The 23,695-nt window shown below is 39.4% G+C and overlaps 1 protein-coding gene across 3 annotated transcripts in view; it reads right to left on the reverse strand.

Moving 5' to 3' along the window:
• LOC139487536 (BAR/IMD domain-containing adapter protein 2-like) overlaps positions 1-23,695 on the reverse strand; it is a 53,566-nt gene that overhangs the window by 23,096 nt on the left and 6,775 nt on the right. For all 3 annotated transcript variants that reach the window (XM_071272403.1, XM_071272404.1, XM_071272402.1), the window contains exon 4: positions 15-76. In XM_071272403.1, the coding sequence (XP_071128504.1) occupies positions 15-76 (62 nt within the window). The remainder of the gene's footprint in view (positions 1-14; positions 77-23,695) is intronic.

The following is a 23,695-nucleotide window of genomic DNA, read 5'->3' on the forward strand; positions in this document are numbered from 1 at the left end:
ATGATAATACTCACATTTTCCTCGATTCTTGACTGGATTTCTTTTTGAGCTTCGGCAATCTGATATATAGCTTCACCTACAAAATAAATTTGTACCTTTATATGTTATATTCAGGTTATATTTGTGTCATTGGGACGCTGTTTCGTTGGTACATGAGATCGTACATACTACCCCCGATGATATCCATCTAGACATAAGAAGATGTGTTATGAGTAAATGGCTTAACTCAATCAAAAGACATATTAACACAAGCGCCCTGCGCTAAACGAATAAATGTGATGTGTACAATAGAGCCCTTTAATTGGTACTAAAATATTACCTTTTCTTATTCTTATACACACATATGCAGTCTTTTTGTAAGTCTTCTTCTCCTGACAAAGTCATATCCATTACAAGAAAAAGGACAGCGTATCAAGAACCAAAAGAAAGTATTCAAAAGGACTAACAAGTATGCAGATCCTGCTCCACATGTGGAACCTGTCGTTAACAAGGTTCACATCTTTAATGGCATGTTTTCTTTTATGGTAAATAAACATAGCAATAACATTTAAATAATTTACGGTGTCAAGATGGGCTCTGCAAAACTAGAAGCTGGGGTGATTACTTGGGACAGTATGACTATATTGGTGTTCATAGCAAACAGTTACACGAAAACACCATGGATTCATATATATGCAGATATGCATGCCGCATAAACTGAAGAAAATAAAAGATTTTCTCATTAGCGTACACAACAATACTACATTGCCTTATTACAGCCGAAGTGTGCATTCGTCCTCCTAATAACAAAAGCCTTAATTTGCTCTGGTTCTCCGTGTGAATGCAGATGCAGTACTTTTAACAAATTTAAATGATTTAAAGGGATATTGTATATTAAAATAACTCTTATATTCAAGCCATTATGTAATATGTATACAGGTGACTTCTAGGTAACTTTTGTTTTCAAAACAAATCATAACAAAGATATTGATAGGCAGGTCTTATTTGATTTTCCACTGACGCACACACAGACAGGCGTTGGAACGGAAAATAGTTAACCGATGTGCTAAATCTTGTCTGTTTGTAGTGACATCGTCTTCGGTGATCGGAAATAACATTAGGATGATAGAAATGTAAATAAAGTTAATAGTTTAATGATGACACGTGTGTCCTGTCTGTAGGAAGTTTGTAACTGTTTTAAAGTTCAATGTCTTTAAAGTTAACATGTAAAATAACAAACTTATCCATTACAGGGTTACGGTGTTAGTCAGTTTAACTGTCGAAAAAATGAAAACTCAGTTCAAATCCTAATGCATCACACTTTGTGTCTAGTATTCAGAGGTATACTCTGGTAAAATCCTAATGCAACACACTTTGTGTCTAGTATTCAGAGGTATACTCTGGTAAAATTATAATGCAACACACTTTGTGTCTAGTATTCAGAGGTATACTCTGGTAAAATCATAATGCAACACACTTAGTGTCTAGTATTCAGAGGTATACTCTGGTAAAATCCTTAAGCATCACACTTTGTGTCTAGTATTCAGAGGTATACTCTGGTAAAATCATAATGCAACACACTTAGTGTCTAGTATTCAGAGGTATACTCAGGTAAAATCCTTAAGCATCACACTTTGTGTCTAGTATTCAGAGGTATACTCTGGTAAAATTATAATGCAACACACTTTGTGTCTAGTACTCAGAGGTATACTCTGGTAAAATCCTAAAGCAACACACTTTGTGTCTAGTATTCAGAGGTATACTCTGGTAAAATCCTAAAGCAACACACTTTGTGTCTAGTATTCAGAGGTATACTCTGGTAAAATCCTAATGCATCACACGTTGTGTCTAGTATTCAGAGGTATACTCTGGTAAAATCCTAAAGCAACACACTTTGTGTCTAGTATTCAGAGGTATACTCTGTTAAAATCATAATGCAACACACTTTGTGTCTAGTACTCAGAGGTATACTCTGGTAAAATCCTAATGCAACACACTTTGTGCCTAGTATTCAGAGGTAAACTCTGGTAAAATCCTAATGCAACACACTTTGTGTCTAGTATTCAGAGGTATACTCTGGTAAAATCCTAATGCAACACACTTTGTGTCTAGTGTTCAGAGGTATACTCTGGTAAAATCCTAATGCAACACACTGTGTCTAGTATTCAGAGGTATACTCTGGTAAAATCCTAATGCATCACACTTTGTGTCTAGTATTCAGAGGTATATACTCTGGTAAAATCATAATGCAACACACTTTGTGTCTAGTGTTCAGCGGTATACTCTGTTAAAATCATAATGCAACACACTAGTTAATCTAGTACTCAGAGGTATACTCTGGTAAAATCCTAATGCAATACACTGTGTCTAGTATTCAGAGGTATACTCTGGTAAAATCCTAATGCAACACACTTTGTGTCTAGTATTCAGAGGTATACTCTGTTAAAATCCTAATGCAACACACTTTGTGTCTAGTACTCAGAGGTATACTCTGGTAAAATCCTAATGCAACACACTTTGTGCCTAGTATTCAGAGGTAAACTCTGGTAAAATCCTAATGCAACACACTTTGTGTCTAGTATTCAGAGGTATACTCTGGTAAAATCCTAATGCAACACACTTTGTGTCTAGTGTTCAGAGGTATACTCTGGTAAAATCCTAATGCAACACACTGTGTCTAGTATTCAGAGGTATACTCTGGTAAAATCCTAATGCATCACACTTTGTGTCTAGTATTCAGAGGTATATACTCTGGTAAAATCATAATGCAACACACTTTGTGTCTAGTGTTCAGCGGTATACTCTGTTAAAATCATAATGCAACACACTAGTTAATCTAGTACTCAGAGGTATACTCTAGTAAAATCATAATGCAATACACTGTGTCTAGTATTCAGAGGTATACTCTGGTAAAATCCTAATGCAACACACTTTGTGTCTAGTATTCAGAGGTATACTCTGTTAAAATCCTAATGCAACACACTTTGTGTCTAGTACTCAGAGGTATACTCTGGTAAAATCCTAATGCAACACACTTTGTGCCTAGTATTCAGAGGTAAACTCTGGTAAAATCCTAATGCAACACACTTTGTGTCTAGTATTCAGAGGTATACTCTGGTAAAATCCTAATGCAACACACTTTGTGTCTAGTGTTCAGAGGTATACTCTGGTAAAATCCTAATGCAACACACTGTGTCTAGTATTCAGAGGTATACTCTGGTAAAATCCTAATGCATCACACTTTGTGTCTAGTATTCAGAGGTATATACTCTGGTAAAATCATAATGCAACACACTTTGTGTCTAGTGTTCAGCGGTATACTCTGTTAAAATCATAATGCAACACACTAGTTAATCTAGTACTCAGAGGTATACTCTGGTAAAATCCTAATGCAATACACTGTGTCTAGTATTCAGAGGTATACTCTGGTAAAATCCTAATGCAACACACTTTGTGTCTAGTATTCAGAGGTATACTCTGTTAAAATCCTAATGCAACACACTTGTTAGTCTAGTACTCAGAGGAGATCTTCTATCACATCGTTAAGCAACACACTTTTTGTCTAGTACTCAGAGGAGATCTCCAATCACATCTTAAGCAACACACTTTTTTATTAGAACTCAGAGCAGAACTTTTGACACTTTCTAAAGCAACACACTGTGCTGATCAACACTCAGAGGAGAACTCTAGTCACACCCATAAGCAACTAGATTTTTGTCTAGTACCGAGAGGAGAACTCTGGTCACACCCTAAGGCAACAAACGAGCAAGTACTCAGAGAACAACTAGGGTCACTACCAAAAGAAACTAACTGTTTTGTCTGGTTCTCAGAGAACAACTAGGGTCACATCCAAAAGCACTAACTGTTTGGTCTAGTACTCAGAGAACAACTAGGGTCACTACCAAAAGCAACTAACTATTTGGTCTAGTACTCAGAGAACAAATAGGGTCACTACCAAAAGCAACACACTGTTTTGTCTAGTATTCAGAGGACAACTAGGGTCACTACCAAAAGCAACTAACTGTTTGGTCTAGTACTCAAAGGACAACTAGGGTCACTACCAAAAGCAACACACTGTTGTGTCTAGTAATCAGAGAACAACTAAGGTCACTACCAAAAACAACTAACTGTTTTGTCTAGTACTCAGAGGACAACTAGGGTCACTACCAAAAGCAACACACTGTTGTGTCTAGTAATCAGAGAACAACTAAGGTCACTACCAAAAACAACTAACTGTTTGGTCTAGTACTCAGAGGACAACTAGGGTCACTACCAAAAGCAACACACTGTTGTGTCTAGTAATCAGAGAACAACTAAGGTCACTACCAAAAGCAACTAACTGGTTGGTCTAGTACTCAGAGGACAACTAGGGTCACTACCAAAAGCAACTAACTGTTTTGTCTAGTACTCAGAGGACAACTAGGGTCACTACCAAAAGCAACACACTGTTTTGTCTAGTACTCAGAGAACAACTAGGGTCACTACCAAAAGCAACTAACTGTTTTGTCTAGTACTCAGAGGACAACTAGGGTCACTACCAAAAGCAACACACTGTTTTGTCTAGTACTCAGAGGACAACTAGGGTCACTACCAAAATCAACACACTGTGTTGTCTAGTACTCAGAGGGCAACTAGGGTCACTACCAAAAGCAACACACTGTTTTGTCTAGTACTCAGAGGACAATTAGGGTCACTACCAAAAGCAACTAACTGTTGTGTCTAGTACTCAGAGAACAACTAAGGTCACTACCAAAAGCAACTAACTGTTTGGTCTAGTACTCAGAGAACAACTAGGGTCACTACCAAAAGCAACTAACTGTTTTGTCTAGTACTCAGAGAACAACTAGGGTCACTACCAAAAACAACACACTGTTTTGTCTAGTACTCAGATGACAACTAGGGTCACTACCAAAAGCAAGTAACTGTTTTGTCTAGTACTCAGAGGACAACTAGGGTCACTACCAAAAGCAACTAACTGTTGTGTCTAGTAATCAGAGGACAACTAGGGTCACTACCAAAAGCAACTAACTGTTTTGTCTAGTACTCAGAGGACAACTAGGGTCACTACCAAAATCAACACACTGTGTTGTCTAGTACTCAGAGGGCAACTAGGGTCACTACCAAAAGCAACTTACTGTTTTGTCTAGTACTCAGAGAACAACTAGGGTCACTACCAAAAACAACTAACTGTTTTGTCTAGTACTCAGAGGACAATTAGGGTCACTACCAAAAGCAACTAACTGTTGTGTCTAGTACTCAGAGAACAACTAAGGTCACTACCAAAAGCAACTAACTGTTTGGTCTAGTACTCAGAGAACAACTAGGGTCACTACCAAAAGCAACTAACTGTTTTGTCTAGTACTCAGAGAACAACTAGGGTCACTACCAAAAACAACACACTGTTTTGTCTAGTACTCAGATGACAACTAGGGTCACTACCAAAAGCAAGTAACTGTTTTGTCTAGTACTCAGAGGACAACTAGGGTCACTACCAAAAGCAACTAACTGTTGTGTCTAGTATTCAGAGAACAACTAGGGTCACTACCAAAAACAACACACTGTTTTGTCTAGTACTCAGATGACAACTAGGGTCACTACCAAAAGCAAGTAACTGTTTTGTCTAGTACTCAGAGGACAACTAGGGTCACTACCAAAAGCAACTAACTGTTGTGTCTAGTACTCAGAGAACAACTAGGGTCACTACCAAAAACAACACACTGTTTTGTCTAGTACTCAGATGACAACTAGGGTCACTACCAAAAGCAAGTAACTGTTTTGTCTAGTACTCAGAGAACAACTAGGGTCACTACCAAAAGCAACACACTGTTGTGTCTAGTAATCAGAGAACAACTAGGGTCACTACCAAAAACAACTAACTGTTTTGTCTAGTACTCAGAGGACAACTAGGGTCACTACCAAAAGCAACACACTGTTGTGTCTAGTAATCAGAGAACAACTAAGGTCACTACCAAAAGCAACTAACTGTTTTGTCTAGTACTCAGAGGACAACTAGGGTCACTACCAAAAGCAACTAACTGTTGTGTCTAGTATTCAGAGGACAACTAGGGTCACTACCAAAAGCAAGTAACTGTTGTGTCTAGTACTCAGAGGACAACTAGGGTCACTACCAAAAGCAACTAACTGTTGTTTCTAGTAATCAGAGGACAACTAGGGTCACTACCAAAAACAACTAACTATTTGGTCTAGTACTCAGAGAACAACTAGGGTCACTACCAAAAGCAACTAACTGTTTGGTCTAGTACTCAGAGGACAACTATGGTCACTACCAAAAGCAACTTACTGTTTTGTCTAGTACTCAGAGGACAACTAGGGTCACTACCAAAAGCAAGTAACTGCTGTGTCTAGTACTCAGAGGACAACTAGGGTCACTACCAAAAGCAAGTAACTGTTGTGTCTAGTACTCAGAGGACAACTAGGGTCACTACCAAAAGCAACTAACTGTTGTTTCTAGTAATCAGAGGACAACTAGGGTCACTACCAAAAGCAACTAACTATTTGGTCTAGTACTCAGAAAACAAGTAGGGTCACTACCAAAAGCAACTAACTGTTTTGTCTAGTACTCAGAGAACAACTAGGGTCACTACCAAAAGCAACACACTGTTTTGTCTAGTACTCAGAGGACAACTAGGGTCACTACCAAAAGCAACTAACTATTTGGTCTAGTACTCAGAAAACAAGTAGGGTCACTACCAAAAGCAACTAACTGTTGTGTCTAGTACTCAGAGGACAACTAGGGTCACTACCAAAAGCAACACACTGTTTTGTCTAGTACTCAGAGGACAACTAGGGTCACTACCAAAAGCAACACACTGTTGTGTCTAGTAATCAGAGAACAACTAAGGTCACTACCAAAAGCAACTAACTGTTTTGTCTGGTTCTCAGAGGACAACTAGGGTCACTACCAAAAGCAACTAACTGGTTGGTCTAGTACTCAGAGGACAACTAGGGTCACTACCAAAAGCAACTAACTGTTTTGTCTAGTACTCAGAGAACAAATATGGTCACTACCAAAAGCAACTAACTGTTTTGTCTAGTACTCAGAGGGCAACTAGGGTCACTACCAAAAGCAACACACTGTTTTGTCTAGTACTCAGAGAACAACTAGGGTCACTACCAAAAGCAACTAACTGTTTTGTCTAGTACTCAGAGGACAACTAGGGTCACTACCAAAAGCAAGTAACTGTTTTGTCTAGTACTCAGAGGACAACTAGGGTCACTACCAAAAGCAACTAACTGTTTTGTCTAGTACTCAGAGAACAACTAGGGTCACTACCAAAAGCAACTAACTGTTTTGTCTAGTACTCAGAGAACAACTAGGGTCACTACCAAAAGCACTAACTGTTTTGTCTAGTACTCAGAGGACAACTAGGGTCACTACCAAAAACAACTAACTGTTTTGTCTAGTACTCAGAGGACAACTAGGGTCACTACCAAAAACAACTAACTGTTGTGTCTAGTACTCAGAGAACAACTAGGGTCACTACCAAAAACAACACACTGTTTTGTCTAGTACTCAGAGGACAACTAGGGTCACTACCAAAAGCAACTAACTGTTTTGTCTAGTACTCAGAGGACAACTAGGGTCACTACCAAAAGCAACTAACTGTTTTGTCTAGTACTCAGAGGACAACTAGGGTCACTACCAAAAGCAACTAACTGTTTGGTCTAGTACTCAGAGAACAACTAGGGTCACTACCAAAAACAACTAACTGTTTGGTCTAGTACTCAGAGGACAACTAGGGGCACTACCAAAAGCAACACACTGTTTTGTCTAGTACTCAGAGAACAACTAGGGTCACTACCAAAAGCAACTAACTGTTTTGTCTAGTACTCAGAGAACAACTAGGGTCACTACCAAAAACAACTAACTGTTTGGTCTAGTACTCAGAGAACAACTAGGGTCACTACCAAAAGCAAGTAACTGTTTTGTCTAGTACTCAGAGGACAACTAGGGTCACTACCAAAAGCAACACACTGTTTTGTCTAGTACTCAGAGAACAACTTGGGTCACTACCAAAAACAACTAACTGTTTTGTCTAGTACTCAGAGGACAACTAGGGTCACTACCAAAAGCAACACACTGTTGTGTCTAGTAATCAGAGAACAACTAAGGTCACTACCAAAAGCAACTAACTGTTTTGTCTAGTACTCAGAGAACAACTAGGGTCACTACCAAAAGCAACTAACTGTTTTGTCTAGTACTCAGAGGACAACTAGGGTCACTACCAAAAGCAACACACTGTTTTGTCTAGTACTCAGAGAACAACTAGGGTCACTACCAAAAGCAACTAACTGTTTGGTCTAGTACTCAGAGAACAACTAGGGTCACTACCAAAAACAACTAACTGTTTGGTCTAGTACTCAGAGAACAACTAGGGTCACTACCAAAAGCAACTAACTGTTTTGTCTAGTACTCAGAGGACAACTAGGGTCACTACCAAAAACAACTAACTGGTTGGTCTAGTACTCAGAGGACAACTAGGGTCACTACCAAAAACAACTAACTGGTTGGTCTAGTACTCAGAGGACAACTAGGGTCACTACCAAAAACAACTAACTGTTTTGTCTAGTACTCAGAGGACAACTAGGGTCACTACCAAAAGCAACACACTGTTGTGTCTAGTAATCAGAGAACAACTAAGGTCACTACCAAAAGCAACTAACTGTTTTGTCTAGTACTCAGAGAACAACTAGGGTCACTACCAAAAGCAACACACTGTTTTGTCTAGTACTCAGAGAACAACTAGGGTCACTACCAAAAGCAACTAACTGTTTGGTCTAGTACTCAGAGAACAACTAGGGTCACTACCAAAAGCAACTAACTGTTTTGTCTAGTACTCAGAGAACAACTAGGGTCACTACCAAAAGCAACACACTGTTGTGTCTAGTACTCAGAGAACAACTAGGGTCACTACCAAAAACAACACACTGTTGTGTCTAGTACTCAGAGGACAACTAGGGTCACATCCAAAAGCAACACACTGTTTTGTCTAGTACTCAGAGAACAACTTGGGTCACTACCAAAAACAACTAACTGTTTTGTCTAGTACTCAGAGGACAACTAGGGTCACTACCAAAAGCAACACACTGTTGTGTCTAGTAATCAGAGAACAACTAAGGTCACTACCAAAAACAACTAACTGTTTTGTCTAGTACTCAGAGAACAACTAGGGTCACTACCAAAAGCAACTAACTGTTTTGTCTAGTACTCAGAGAACAACTAGGGTCACTACCAAAAACAACACACTGTTTTGTCTAGTACTCAGATGACAACTAGGGTCACTACCAAAAGCAACACACTGTTTTGTCTAGTACTCAGAGAACAACTAGGGTCACTACCAAAAGCAACACACTGTTTTGTCTAGTACTCAGAGGACAACTAGGGTCACTACCAAAAGCAACACACTGTTTTGTCTAGTACTCAGAGGACAACTAGGGTCACTACCAAAAGCAACTAACTGTTTTGTCTAGTACTCAGAGGACAACTAGGGTCACTACCAAAAGCAACACACTGTTTTGTCTAGTACTCAGAGAACAACTTGGGTCACTACCAAAAGCAACTAACTGTTTTGTCTAGTACTCAGAGAACAACTAGGGTCACTACCAAAAACAACTAACTGTTTTGTCTAGTACTCAGAGGACAACTAGGGTCACTACCAAAAGCAACACACTGTTGTGTCTAGTAATCAGAGAACAACTAAGGTCACTACCAAAAACAACTAACTGTTTTGTCTAGTACTCAGAGAACAACTAGGGTCACTACCAAAAACAACTAACTGTTTGGTCTAGTACTCAGAGAACAACTAGGGTCACTACCAAAAGCAACACACTGTTTTGTCTAGTACTCAGAGGACAACTAGGGTCACTACCAAAAGCAACTAACTGTTGTGTCTAGTACTCAGAGAACAACTAGGGTCACTACCAAAAGCAACTAACTGTTTTGTCTAGTACTCAGAGGACAACTAGGGTCACTACCAAAAGCAAGTAACTGTTTTGTCTAGTACTCAGAGGACAACTAGGGTCACTACCAAAAGCAACTAACTGTTGTGTCTAGTATTCAGAGGACAACTAGGGTCACTACCAAAAGCAAGTAACTGTTTTGTCTAGTACTCAGAGGACAACTAGGGTCACTACCAAAAGCAACTAACTGTTTTGTCTAGTACTCAGAGGACAACTAGGGTCACTACCAAAAGCAACTAACTGTTGTGTCTAGTATTCAGAGGACAACTAGGGTCACTACCAAAAGCAAGTAACTGTTTTGTCTAGTACTCAGAGAACAACTAGGGTCACTACCAAAAGCAACTAACTGTTTTGTCTAGTACTCAGAGGACAACTAGGGTCACTACCAAAAGCAACTAACTGTTGTGTCTAGTATTCAGAGGACAACTAGGGTCACTACCAAAAGCAAGTAACTGTTGTGTCTAGTACTCAGAGGACAACTAGGGTCACTACCAAAAGCAACTAACTGTTGTTTCTAGTAATCAGAGGACAACTAGGGTCACTACCAAAAGCAACACACTGTTTTGTCTAGTACTCAGAGGACAACTAGGGTCACTACCAAAAGCAACTAACTGTTTTGTCTAGTACTCAGAGGACAACTAGGGTCACATCCAAAAGCAACTAACTGGTTGGTCTAGTAATCAGAGGACAACTAGGGTCACTACCAAAAGCAACTAACTGTTGTGTCTAGTATTCAGAGGACAACTAGGGTCACTACCAAAAGCAACTTACTGTTTTGTCTAGTACTCAGAGGACAACTAGGGTCACTACCAAAAGCAAGTAACTGCTGTGTCTAGTACTCAGAGGACAACTAGGGTCACTACCAAAAGCAAGTAACTGTTGTGTCTAGTACTCAGAGGACAACTAGGGTCACTACCAAAAGCAACTAACTGTTGTTTCTAGTAATCAGAGGACAACTAGGGTCACTACCAAAAGCAACACACTGTTTTGTCTAGTACTCAGAGGACAACTAGGGTCACTACCAAAAGCAACACACTGTTGTGTCTAGTAATCAGAGAACAACTAAGGTCACTACCAAAAGCAACTAACTGTTTTGTCTGGTTCTCAGAGGACAACTAGGGTCACTACCAAAAGCAACTAACTGTTGTGTCTAGTACTCAGAGGACAACTAGGGTCACTACCAAAAGCAACTAACTGTTTTGTCTAGTAATCAGAGAACAACTAGGGTCACTACCAAAAGCAACTAACTGTTTTGTCTAGTACTCAGAGGACAACTAGGGTCACTACCAAAAGCAAGTAACTGTTGTGTCTAGTACTCAGAGGACAACTAGGGTCACTACCAAAAGCAACTAACTGTTGTGTCTAGTAATCAGAGGACAACTAGGGTCACTACCAAAAGCAACACACTGTTTTGTCTAGTACTCAGAGGACAACTAGGGTCACTACCAAAAGCAAGTAACTGTTGTGTCTAGTACTCAGAGGACAACTAGGGTCACTACCAAAAGCAACTAACTGTTGGGTCTAGTAATCAGAGGACAACTAGGGTCACTACCAAAAGCAACACACTGTTTTGTCTAGTACTCAGAGGACAACTAGGGTCACTACCAAAAGCAACACACTGTTGTGTCTAGTACTCAGAGAACAACTAGGGTCACTACCAAAAGCAACTAACTGTTTGGTCTAGTACTCAGAGAACAAATAGGGTCACTACCAAAAGCAACTTACTGTTTTGTCTAGTAATCAGAGGACAACTAGGGTCACTACCAAAAGCAACACACTGTTGTGTCTAGTACTCAGAGAACAACTAGGGTCACTACCAAAAGCAACACACTGTTTTGTCTAGTACTCAGAGAACAACTAGGGTCACTACCAAAAACAACTAACTGTTTTGTCTAGTACTCAGAGGACAACTAGGGTCACTACCAAAAGCAAGTAACTGTTTTGTCTAGTACTCAGAGGACAACTAGGGTCACTACCAAAAGCAACTAACTGTTTTGTCTAGTACTCAGAGAACAACTAGGGTCACTACCAAAAACAACTAACTGTTTGGTCTAGTACTCAGAGAACAACTAGGGTCACTACCAAAAGCAACTAACTGTTTTGTCTAGTACTCAGAGGACAACTAGGGTCACTACCAAAAGCAAGTAACTGTTTTGTCTAGTACTCAGAGGACAACTAGGGTCACTACCAAAAGCAAGTAACTGTTTTGTCTAGTACTCAGAGGACAACTAGGGTCACTACCAAAAGCAACTAACTGTTTTGTCTAGTACTCAGAGAACAACTAGGGTCACTACCAAAAACAACTAACTGTTTGGTCTAGTACTCAGAGAACAACTAGGGTCACTACCAAAAGCACTAACTGTTTTGTCTAGTACTCAGAGAACAACTAGGGTCACTACCAAAAGCAACTAACTGTTTTGTCTAGTACTCAGAGAACAACTAGGGTCACTACCAAAAACAACTAACTGTTTGGTCTAGTACTCAGAGAACAACTAGGGTCACTACCAAAAGCAACTAACTGTTTTGTCTAGTACTCAGAAGACAACTAGGGGCACTACCAAAAGCAACTAACTGTTGTTTCTAGTAATCAGAGGACAACTAGGGTCACTACCAAAAGCAACACACTGTTTTGTCTAGTACTCAGAGAACAACTAGGGTCACTACCAAAAGCAACTAACTGTTTGGTCTAGTACTCAGAGGACAACTAGGGTCACTACCAAAAGCAACACACTGTTTTGTCTAGTACTCAGAGAACAACTAGGGTCACTACCAAAAACAACACACTGTTTTGTCTAGTACTCAGAGGACAACTAGGGTCACTACCAAAAGCAAGTAACTGTTTTGTCTAGTACTCAGAGAACAACTAGGGTCACTACCAAAAGCAACTAACTGGTTGGTCTAGTACTCAGAGGACAACTAGGGTCACTACCAAAAGCAACACACTGTTTTGTCTAGTACTCAGAGAACAACTAGGGTCACTACCAAAAACAACACACTGTTTTGTCTAGTACTCAGAGGACAACTAGGGTCACTACCAAAAGCAACTTACTGTTTTGTCTAGTACTCAGAGGACAACTAGGGTCACTACCAAAAGCAAGTAACTGTTTTGTCTAGTAATCAGAGGACAACTAGGGTCACTACCAAAAGCAACACACTGTTTTGTCTAGTACTCAGAGGACAACTAGGGTCACTACCAAAAGCAACACACTGTTTTGTCTAGTACTCAGAGAACAACTAGGGTCACTACCAAAAACAACTAACTGTTTTGTCTAGTAATCAGAGGACAACTAGGGTCACTACCAAAAGCAACTAACTGTTTGGTCTAGTACTCAGAGAACAACTAGGGTCACTACCAAAAGCAACTAACTGTTTGGTCTAGTACTCAGAGAACAACTAGGGTCACTACCAAAAACAACACACTGTTTTGTCTAGTACTCAGAGGACAACTAGGGTCACTACCAAAAGCAACTAACTGTTGTTTCTAGTAATCAGAGGACAACTAGGGTCACTACCAAAAGCAACACACTGTTTTGTCTAGTACTCAGAGGACAACTAGGGTCACTACCAAAAGCAACACACTGTTTTGTCTAGTACTCAGAGAACAACTAGGGTCACTACCAAAAACAACTAACTGTTTTGTCTAGTAATCAGAGGACAACTAGGGTCACTACCAAAAGCAACTAACTGTTTGGTCTAGTACTCAGAGAACAACTAGGGTCACTACCAAAAGCAACTAACTGTTTGGTCTAGTACTCAGAGAACAACTAGGGTCACTACCAAAAACAACACACTGTTTTGTCTAGTACTCAGAGGGCAACTAGGGTCACTACCAAAAGCAACACACTGTTTTGTCTAGTACTCAGAGGGCAACTAGGGTCACTACCAAAAACAACTAACTGTTGTGTCTAGTATTCAGAGGACAACTAGGGTCACTACCAAAAGCAACACACTGTTTTGTCTAGTACTCAGAGGACAACTAGGGTCACTACCAAAAGCAACTAACTGTTTTGTCTAGTACTCAGAGGGCAACTAGGGTCACTACCAAAAGCAACTAACTGTTTTGTCTAGTATTCAGAGGACAACTAGGGTCACTACCAAAAGCAACTAACTGTTGTGTCTAGTACTCAGAGGACAACTAGGGTCACTACCAAAAGCAACACACTGTTTTGTCTAGTACTCAGAGGGCAACTAGGGTCACTACCAAAAGCAACACACTGTTTTGTCTAGTACTCAGAGAACAACTAGGGTCACTACCAAAAGCAACTAACTGTTTTGTCTAGTACTCAGAGGACAACTAGGGTCACTACCAAAAGCAACACACTGTTGTGTCTAGTACTCAAAGAACAACTAGGGTCACTACCAAAAGCAACACACTGTTGTGTCTAGTACTCAGAGGGCAACTAAGGTCACTACCAAAAGCAACTAACTGCTGTGTCTAGTACTCAGATGACAACTAGGGTCACTACCAAAAGCAACTAACTGTTGTGTCTAGTATTCAGAGGACAACTAGGGTCACTACCAAAAGCAACTAACTGTTTTGTCTAGTACTCAGAGGACAACTAGGGTCACTACCAAAAGCAACACACTGTTTTGTCTAGTATTCAGAGGACAACTAGGGTCACTACCAAAAACAACACACTGTTTTGTCTAGTACTCAGATGACAACTAGGGTCACTACCAAAAGCAACACACTGTTTTGTCTGGTTCTCAGAGGACAACTAGGGTCACTACCAAAAGCAACTAACTGTTTTGTCTAGTACTCAGAGGACAACTAGGGTCACTACCAAAAGCAACACACTGTTTTGTCTGGTTCTCAGAGGACAACTAGGGTCACTACCAAAAGCAACTAACTGTTTTGTCTAGTACTCAGAGGGCAACTATGGTCACTACCAAAAGCAACTAACTGTTTTGTCTAGTACTCAGAGAACAACTAGGGTCACTACCAAAAGCAACACACTGTTTTGTCTAGTACTCAGAGGGCAATTAGGGTCACTACCAAAAGCAACTAACTGTTTTGTCTAGTACTCAGAGAACAACTAGGGTCACTACCAAAAACAACACACTGTTGTGTCTAGTACTCAGAGGACAACTAGGGTCACTACCAAAAGCAACACACTGTTTTGTCTAGTACTCAGAGGGCAATTAGGGTCACTACCAAAAGCAACACACTGTTTTGTCTAGTACTCAGAGAACAACTAGGGTCACTACCAAAAACAACACACTGTTGTGTCTAGTACTCAGAGGACAACTAGGGTCACTACCAAAAGCAACTAACTGTTGTGTCTAGTACTCAGAGGACAACTAGGGTCACTACCAAAAGCAAGTAACTGTTGTGTCTAGTACTCAGAGGGCAATTAGGGTCACTACCAAAAGCAAGTAACTGTTGTGTCTAGTACTCAGAGGGCAACTAGGGTCACTACCAAAAGCAACACACTGTTGTGTCTAGTATTCAGAGGACAACTAGGGTCACTACCAAAGGCAACTAACTGTTGTGTCTAGTATTCAGAGGACAACTAGGGTCACTACCAAAAGCACTAACTGTTTTGTCTAGTACTCAGAGGGCAACTAGGGTCACTACCAAAAGCAACTAACTGTTGTGTCTAGTATTCAGAGGACAACTAGGGTCACTACCAAAAGCAACTAACTGGTTGGTCTAGTACTCAGAGGACAACTAGGGTCACTACCAAAAGCAACTAACTGGTTGGTCTAGTACTCAGAGAACAACTAGGGTCACTACCAAAAGCAACTAACTGGTTGGTCTAGTACTCAGAGGACAACTAGGGTCACTACCAAAAGCAACACACTGTTGTGTCTAGTATTCAGAGGACAACTAGGGTCACTACCAAAGGCAACTAACTGTTGTGTCTAGTATTCAGAGGACAACTAGGGTCACTACCAAAAGCACTAACTGTTTTGTCTAGTACTCAGAGGGCAACTAGGGTCACTACCAAAAGCAACTAACTGTTGTGTCTAGTATTCAGAGGACAACTAGGGTCACTACCAAAAGCAACTAACTGGTTGGTCTAGTACTCAGAGGACAACTAGGGTCACTACCAAAAGCAACTAACTGGTTGGTCTAGTACTCAGAGAACAACTAGGGTCACTACCAAAAGCAACTAACTGGTTGGTCTAGTACTCAGAGGACAACTAGGGTCACTACCAAAAGCAACTAACTGGTTGGTCTAGTATTCAGAGAACAACTAGGGTCACTACCAAAAGCACTAACTGTTTTGTCTAGTACTCAGAGGGCAACTAGGGTCACTACCAAAAGCAACTAACTGGTTGGTCTAGTACTCAGAGGGCAACTAGGGTCACTACCAAAAACAACTAACTGTTTGGTCTAGTACTCAGAGAACAACTAGGGTCACTACCAAAAGCAACTAACTGGTTGGTCTAGTACTCAGAGGACAACTAGGGTCACTACCAAAAGCAACTAACTGTTGTGTCTAGTATTCAGAGGACAACTAGGGTCACTACCAAAAGCACTAACTGTTTTGTCTAGTACTCAGAGGGCAACTAGGGTCACTACCAAAAGCAACTAACTGTTGTGTCTAGTATTCAGAGGACAACTAGGGTCACTACCAAAAGCAACTAACTGGTTGGTCTAGTACTCAGAGGACAACTAGGGTCACTACCAAAAGCAACTAACTGTTGTGTCTAGTATTCAGAGGACAACTAGGGTCACTACCAAAAGCAACTAACTGGTTGGTCTAGTACTCAGAGGGCAACTAGGGTCACTACCAAAAGCAACTAACTGTTGTGTCTAGTATTCAGAGGACAACTAGGGTCACTACCAAAAGCAACTAACTGGTTGGTCTAGTACTCAGAGAACAACTAGGGTCACTACCAAAAGCAACTAACTGGTTGGTCTAGTACTCAGAGGACAACTAGGGTCACTACCAAAAACAACTAACTGTTTGGTCTAGTACTCAGAGGACAACTAGGGTCACTACCAAAAGCAACACACTGTTTTGTCTAGTACTCAGAGAACAACTAGGGTCACTACCAAAAGCAACTAACTGTTTGGTCTAGTACTCAGAGGACAACTAGGGTCACTACCAAAAGCAACTAACTGTTTTGTCTAGTACTCAGAGAACAACTAGGGTCACTACCAAAAGCAACTAACTGGTTGGTCTAGTACTCAGAGGACAACTAGGGTCACTACCAAAAGCAACTAACTGGTTGGTCTAGTACTCAGAGAACAACTAGGGTCACTACCAAAAGCAACTAACTGGTTGGTCTAGTACTCAGAGGACAACTAGGGTCACTACCAAAAGCAACTAACTGTTTGGTCTAGTACTCAGAGGACAACTAGGGTCACTACCAAAAGCAAGTAACTGTTGTGTCTAGTACTCAGAGGACAACTAGGGTCACTACCAAAAGCAACTAACTGTTGTGTCTAGTAATCAGAGGACAACTAGGGTCACTACCAAAAGCAACTTACTGTTTTGTCTAGTACTCAGAGAACAACTAGGGTCACTACCAAAAGCAACACACTGTTGTGTCTAGTAATCAGAGAACAACTTGGGTCACTACCAAAAACAACTAACTGTTTTGTCTAGTACTCAGAGAACAACTAGGGTCACTACCAAAAGCAACTAACTGGTTGGTCTAGTACTCAGAGAACAACTAGGGTCACTACCAAAAGCAACTAACTGGTTGGTCTAGTACTCAGAGGACAACTAGGGTCACTACCAAAAGCAACACACTGTTTTGTCTAGTACTCAGAGGACAACTATGGTCACTACCAAAAGCAACACACTGTTTTGTCTAGTACTCAGAGGACAACTAGGGTCACTACCAAAAGCAACTTACTGTTTTGTCTAGTACTCAGAGAACAACTAGGGTCACTACCAAAAGCAACTAACTGTTGTGTCTAGTACTCAGAGAACAACTAGGGTCACTACCAAAAACAACTAACTGTTTTGTCTAGTACTCAGAGGACAACTAGGGTCACTACCAAAAACAACTAACTGTTTTGTCTAGTACTCAGAGGACAACTAGGGTCACTACCAAAAGCAACTTACTGTTTTGTCTAGTACTCAGAGAACAACTAAGGTCACTACCAAAAGCAAGTAACTGTTGTGTCTAGTACTCAGAGAACAACTAGGGTCACTACCAAAAACAACTAACTGTTTTGTCTAGTACTCAGAGGACAACTAGGGTCACTACCAAAAGCAACTAACTGTTTTGTCTAGTACTCAGAGGACAACTAGGGTCACTACCAAAAACAACTAACTGGTTGGTCTAGTACTCAGAGGACAACTAGGGTCACTACCAAAAACAACTAACTGTTTTGTCTAGTACTCAGAGGACAACTAGGGTCACTACCAAAAACAACTAACTGTTGTGTCTAGTACTCAGAGAACAACTATGGTCACTACCAAAAGCAACTAACTGTTTTGTCTAGTACTCAGAGGACAACTAGGGTCACTACCAAAAACAACTAACTGTTTTGTCTAGTACTCAGAGGACAACTTGGGTCACTACCAAAAACAACTAACTATTTTGTCTAGTACTCAGAGGACAACTATGGTCACTACCAAAAGCAACTAACTGGTTGGTCTAGTACTCAGAGAACAACTAGGGTCACATCCAAAAACAACTAACTGTTTTGTCTAGTACTCAGAGGACAACTATGGTCACTACCAAAAGCAACTAACTGGTTGGTCTAGTACTCAGAGAACAACTAGGGTCACATCCAAAAACAACTAACTGGTTGGTCTAGTACTCAGAGGACAACTATGGTCACTACCAAAAGCAACTAACTGGTTGGTCTAGTACTCAGAGAACAACTAGGGTCACATCCAAAAACAACTAACTGGTTGGTCTAGTACTCAGAGGACAACTAAGGTCACTACCAAAAGCAACACACTGTTGTGTCTAGTACTCAGAGGACAACTAGGGTCACATCCAAAAGCACTAACTGTTTTGTCTAGTACTCAGAGAACAACTAGGGTCACTACCAAAAGCAACTAACTGGTTGGTCTAGTACTCAGAGAACAACTAGGGTCACATCCAAAAACAACTAACTGTTTTGTCTAGTACTCAGAGGACAACTATGGTCACTACCAAAAGCAACTAACTGGTTGGTCTAGTACTCAGAGAACAACTAGGGTCACTACCAAAAGCAACTAACTGGTTGGTCTAGTACTCAGAGAACAACTAGGGTCACATCCAAAAACAACACACTGTTTTGTCTAGTACTCAGAGAACAACTAGGGTCACTACCAAAAACAACTAACTGTTTTGTCTAGTACTCAGAGGACAACTAGGGTCACTACCAAAAACAACTAACTGTTTTGTCTAGTACTCAGAGAACAATTAGGGTCACTACCAAAAGCAACTAACTGTTTTGTCTAGTACTCAGAGAACAATTAGGGTCACTACCAAAAGCAACTAACTGTTTTGTCTAGTACTCAGAGGACAACTAGGGTCACTACCAAAAACAACTAACTGTTTTGTCTAGTACTCAGAGAACAACTAGGGTCACTACCAAAAGCAACTAACTGTTGTTTCTAGTAATCAGAGGACAACTAGGGTCACTACCAAAAGCAACACACTGTTTTGTCTAGTACTCAGAGGACAACTAGGGTCACTACCAAAAGCACTAACTGTTTTGTCTAGTACTCAGAGGACAACTAGGGTCACATCCAAAAGCACTAACTGTTTTGTCTAGTACTCAGAGGGCAACTAGGGTCACTACCAAAAGCAACTAACTGTTTTGTCTAGTACACCTAAAAGCAACATATTTTTGCTACTCACTAAAGGAGTAGAACTCAGATCACATTTTAAACCAACTATCTTTGTTGTCTTGTACTCAGAGAGGACTCTGGTCCCAAACTAAATAAACAAACTTGTTTTGCATATAGCATCTGCTATCATGAAACAATGAAATTGACAGGAATTTATATTAAATGAAAAACAAGAACATATTTCTTAATACCAATAAGAAGTCATTAGATTTCACATGGACATGCACAATACACAATCTGTTACTTTATAACCATTCTATTTAATAGTTATGATTTAAACTAGGCTAAATTGGAGAGAAGGAAAAGAAGAAAAATAGTTTCTGTTTGTTGACATTATACCACTTATGACGTTATGATATATTTGTTCTGACATCCTTTTGTTATAATGCACTTATGATGCGGTCACAGTGTTATATGATGTATAGTCGGTAACAGATGTACATTTATAATTTGTATACAAAACATTTATGTTATATATTTTCATATAGATTTCTTGTATCTGCAACAAATCCTCCTACACATAATACTTGCAATAATCGAAAAAGTTTTACACAATGCTATTACATCTAGGCAAAAGTTGAGGCATGTGTTTTACTTTCTCAAGATGCACATGCAATTTTAATATGCTTATTAGATTCATATCGATTCATTTTTTTTTCGTACAAAATGTACATATTTTGCATTTACACGAAGTTGGATCGATCTTCAACACACAAGAAACATTTGCACGAAATTCGAATTGCAAGTCTGTCACAGTCGCCGATGTATCGGACGAAATCTTCGAAACTCATCATCCCGATTCTACGTTGAAACTGTTCCTTTTTTCAGAACAAACTGGCTGCAAGTGAAACCTATCTTTCAAAATGATAGCACTTACAACGTCAGAATTCTTTGTTTTCATATTTTGCCGGAGAGTGTATACAAAAATATAAGAGTTTAAAAAAATTGACCACATGTCTTTTATGTCATGATGATTTTTTGTCTGATAATTTTGTTTAAAGTCTACGTTGCACATGACATTATTTGAGAATATGTAATGAATTAATATAGCTCTACAAACAGAGCCTGCAGTTACCTGCATCCGCTCACTTGCTCGTCTTTTCTTTTTCTATGATATCTGCATACAAACACATTTTTTTTTAATCCCGATACCTTTCAAAGAAGGATTCTGTTGTGGTTTTATTTCATAGTAAGATGTATATATAAAATAACTATATAGTTACATTTAAGGTAAAACCAATAATTATATCAATATGCATTAAACAAGAACACTGAACACATTTTCCATCGATGAAATTGTATTCAACAAAATGACCTAGTTAGACAACCCACGTGAATTGGTGTGGGTTTTAATGTCCAGTGACAAATATATTCCATGCACATATAGGACAAGAATTGGTGTGTGCTTAAATGTCCAGTGACAAATATATTCCACGCACATATAGGACGAGAACCAATTTAACAACATGGAACATCTAGCTCAAACTGTTTACACAAAATTTATTCTGTTTGAATGCACTCCTAAAATGAACCGTTATTTGAAGAAAAAAAAACATGAACCTTTTTCAGTCAAAACAAAGATACTGTTTTAAGGGAGTAGGCTAAAGTTTTGAAGGAAAAGTTAACACAAACGGTAAGGATAGATGTCCTTCATGAGAGAGGGTTTAAGTTTTGAAGGAATATTTGTTCGTGCGGTCAATATCGTTGTTCATCTCTAGATATCATTAGAACTGTTATATCATATATCAGCATCCCGTCATGTTATATCATATATCATATATCAGCATCCCGGCATGTTATATCATAAGCCGGGATGAAGTTTTGAAACATCAATAAATACATTACTTTCATTTGATCTAGGGATATATGTTTGAATAATCTTTTATAACAATACATAACTGCTAGAAGGTATGGATTTTTTCACTGCTCAACGGATTGTTGTCAGATTGTATATATATGTATTATATGTAAATTAATGAAATGCTTGGTGATGCAAAGGGCAACATGTCATAAACATTTATCTTGGTATTTTGCCTCTGAGCTAGTGTCATTATAAATTGTAATGCATCATGTTCATACAACGAATATCTCGTCTTTTTCACACCTGTTTCAGTAAACTATCTCCTTGTTCAACTGATCTCTGTCCTTTGAGGTCGTTTACGTTAGAAAAATAAATAGACCGCAGTAACTGATGAAAAATTTTCAAAAGGCAAATATCAGAAAGAAAAAAAAAGTTTAAAAAAACAAGACATGAATTTTCGGCCTCAATGAGTAGCTCGGGTGGTCTCGCTCCCTCGGTTCGCTCTCTGAATCAAACCCTGAATCGCCTATTTGAAGATGTGTGTGTCTCGGTGACTACAGTGTTACTACAGGATCATCATCGGGTTCTCGGTGTTACAGTAGGATCTACAGCTACCTCTAACGGCTGTTTGGAGGGAAACAACATTTCTTTATTTCGACCAATTAAATTATATATGATGGGCATATAAGGAATACGGAAAATGCGACTATGAGACCGCAACCATTGTCAAAACAATTCATATGAACAGAAAATACGCTTTAACTAAATATTGTGTAGCACGAAACCTACTTAAACATATAAACCTTTGTTACAAATGGTGTAAATGGCAGATCAGAAAGTTTTTGTGGCATAGACTTGTTTCGATCAACCACATTTATGCCTGGAGATCCTGGCAGGAAAAAATCTCTGCAATATCCATCTAGAGATATATATATATACTGAATCTGAAAGAACTTTACACACTTTTGATTGAATACAAGTCCAATCCCTAACGTTGTCTTTTCGGGAGACCCCCCCCCCCCCCCCTCAAAATCCAGGAACCATACCTTATTTTACCAATCTGTACAATTTCTTTTGAAATGTACTTTATTTGTAATTTGAAATTGAGATCGATTGTCATGAAGATAAATCGGTGTAAGTGAAATAGGAGTTTCCGATAATTATAATCCTGTACATGACTTTCTGTACATTTTATATTGGATTCGGGAAGTGATCAGTGAGAATCGCTGTTTATAGGGAAACAATTAAAATTCGCTCTTATTAGTCGTTGGCAACCAGCGGCGAAAGTCGCGACAGATCAAACTATAAATGGGATTGCATATTTTAAAAGTATTTCGTTAGTTATTATTAAAATTTTACTTCGTTGTTATTGAAAAAAATAAATTGCAAAAGACTAAATTTTGATATAATATACATTGTTGCAAATGTGCGAGTAGCCTGCACATATCATAGCATACGTGATGCATGATTTTTTTATTAGTTGTTAAAGGCTTTGATCAAGCTGTCAGTTAACTGTCAGTACTCTCACATCTGTACCTAGTGTTTTTTTGTTGTTGTTGGGATGTACAAGTATCCGTCCACGTCCATTTGTATTTTTTTTTCATCTGATGAGTTCGTTCTTATGTTGTACTGTTATACCGCTGTCCCAGGTTAGGGGGATCCCGCTTACATATTTAACCCCGCCACATTCTGTATGTATGTGCCTGTCCCAAGTCAGGATCCTGTAATTCAGTGGTTGACGTTTGTTTATGTGTTACATATTTGTTTTTCGTTCATTTGTTGTACATAAATTAGGCCGTTAGTTTTCTCGTTTGAATTGTTTTACATTGTCATTTAGGGGCCTCATGATTATAGCTGACTCTGCGGTATGGGCTTAGCTCATTGTTGAAGGCCGTACGGTGACCTACAGTTGTTAATTTCTGTGCCATTTTCGTCTCTTGTGGAGAGTTGTCTCATTGGCAATCATTCCATATCTTTTTCAAATGATGGCTCAAAACTGCATTTTTGATAGATTTGGACAAATTTTGAGTATCTATCCAGAACACTTTTAAGATGAAGAAGGAAAACGTAACGTTTTCAGTGCTAAGATACATTGTAAAGACTGTGAATTTCAACTTCTTAATGTACGGCCAGAGAAGGACAGTTCTGTGAAAATGACGGACAGAATCAAAAGCTTAAA

Source organism: Mytilus edulis, chromosome 9, assembly GCF_963676685.1.
Source record: "Mytilus edulis chromosome 9, xbMytEdul2.2, whole genome shotgun sequence".
Lineage (NCBI taxonomy): Eukaryota > Metazoa > Mollusca > Bivalvia > Mytilida > Mytilidae > Mytilus > Mytilus edulis.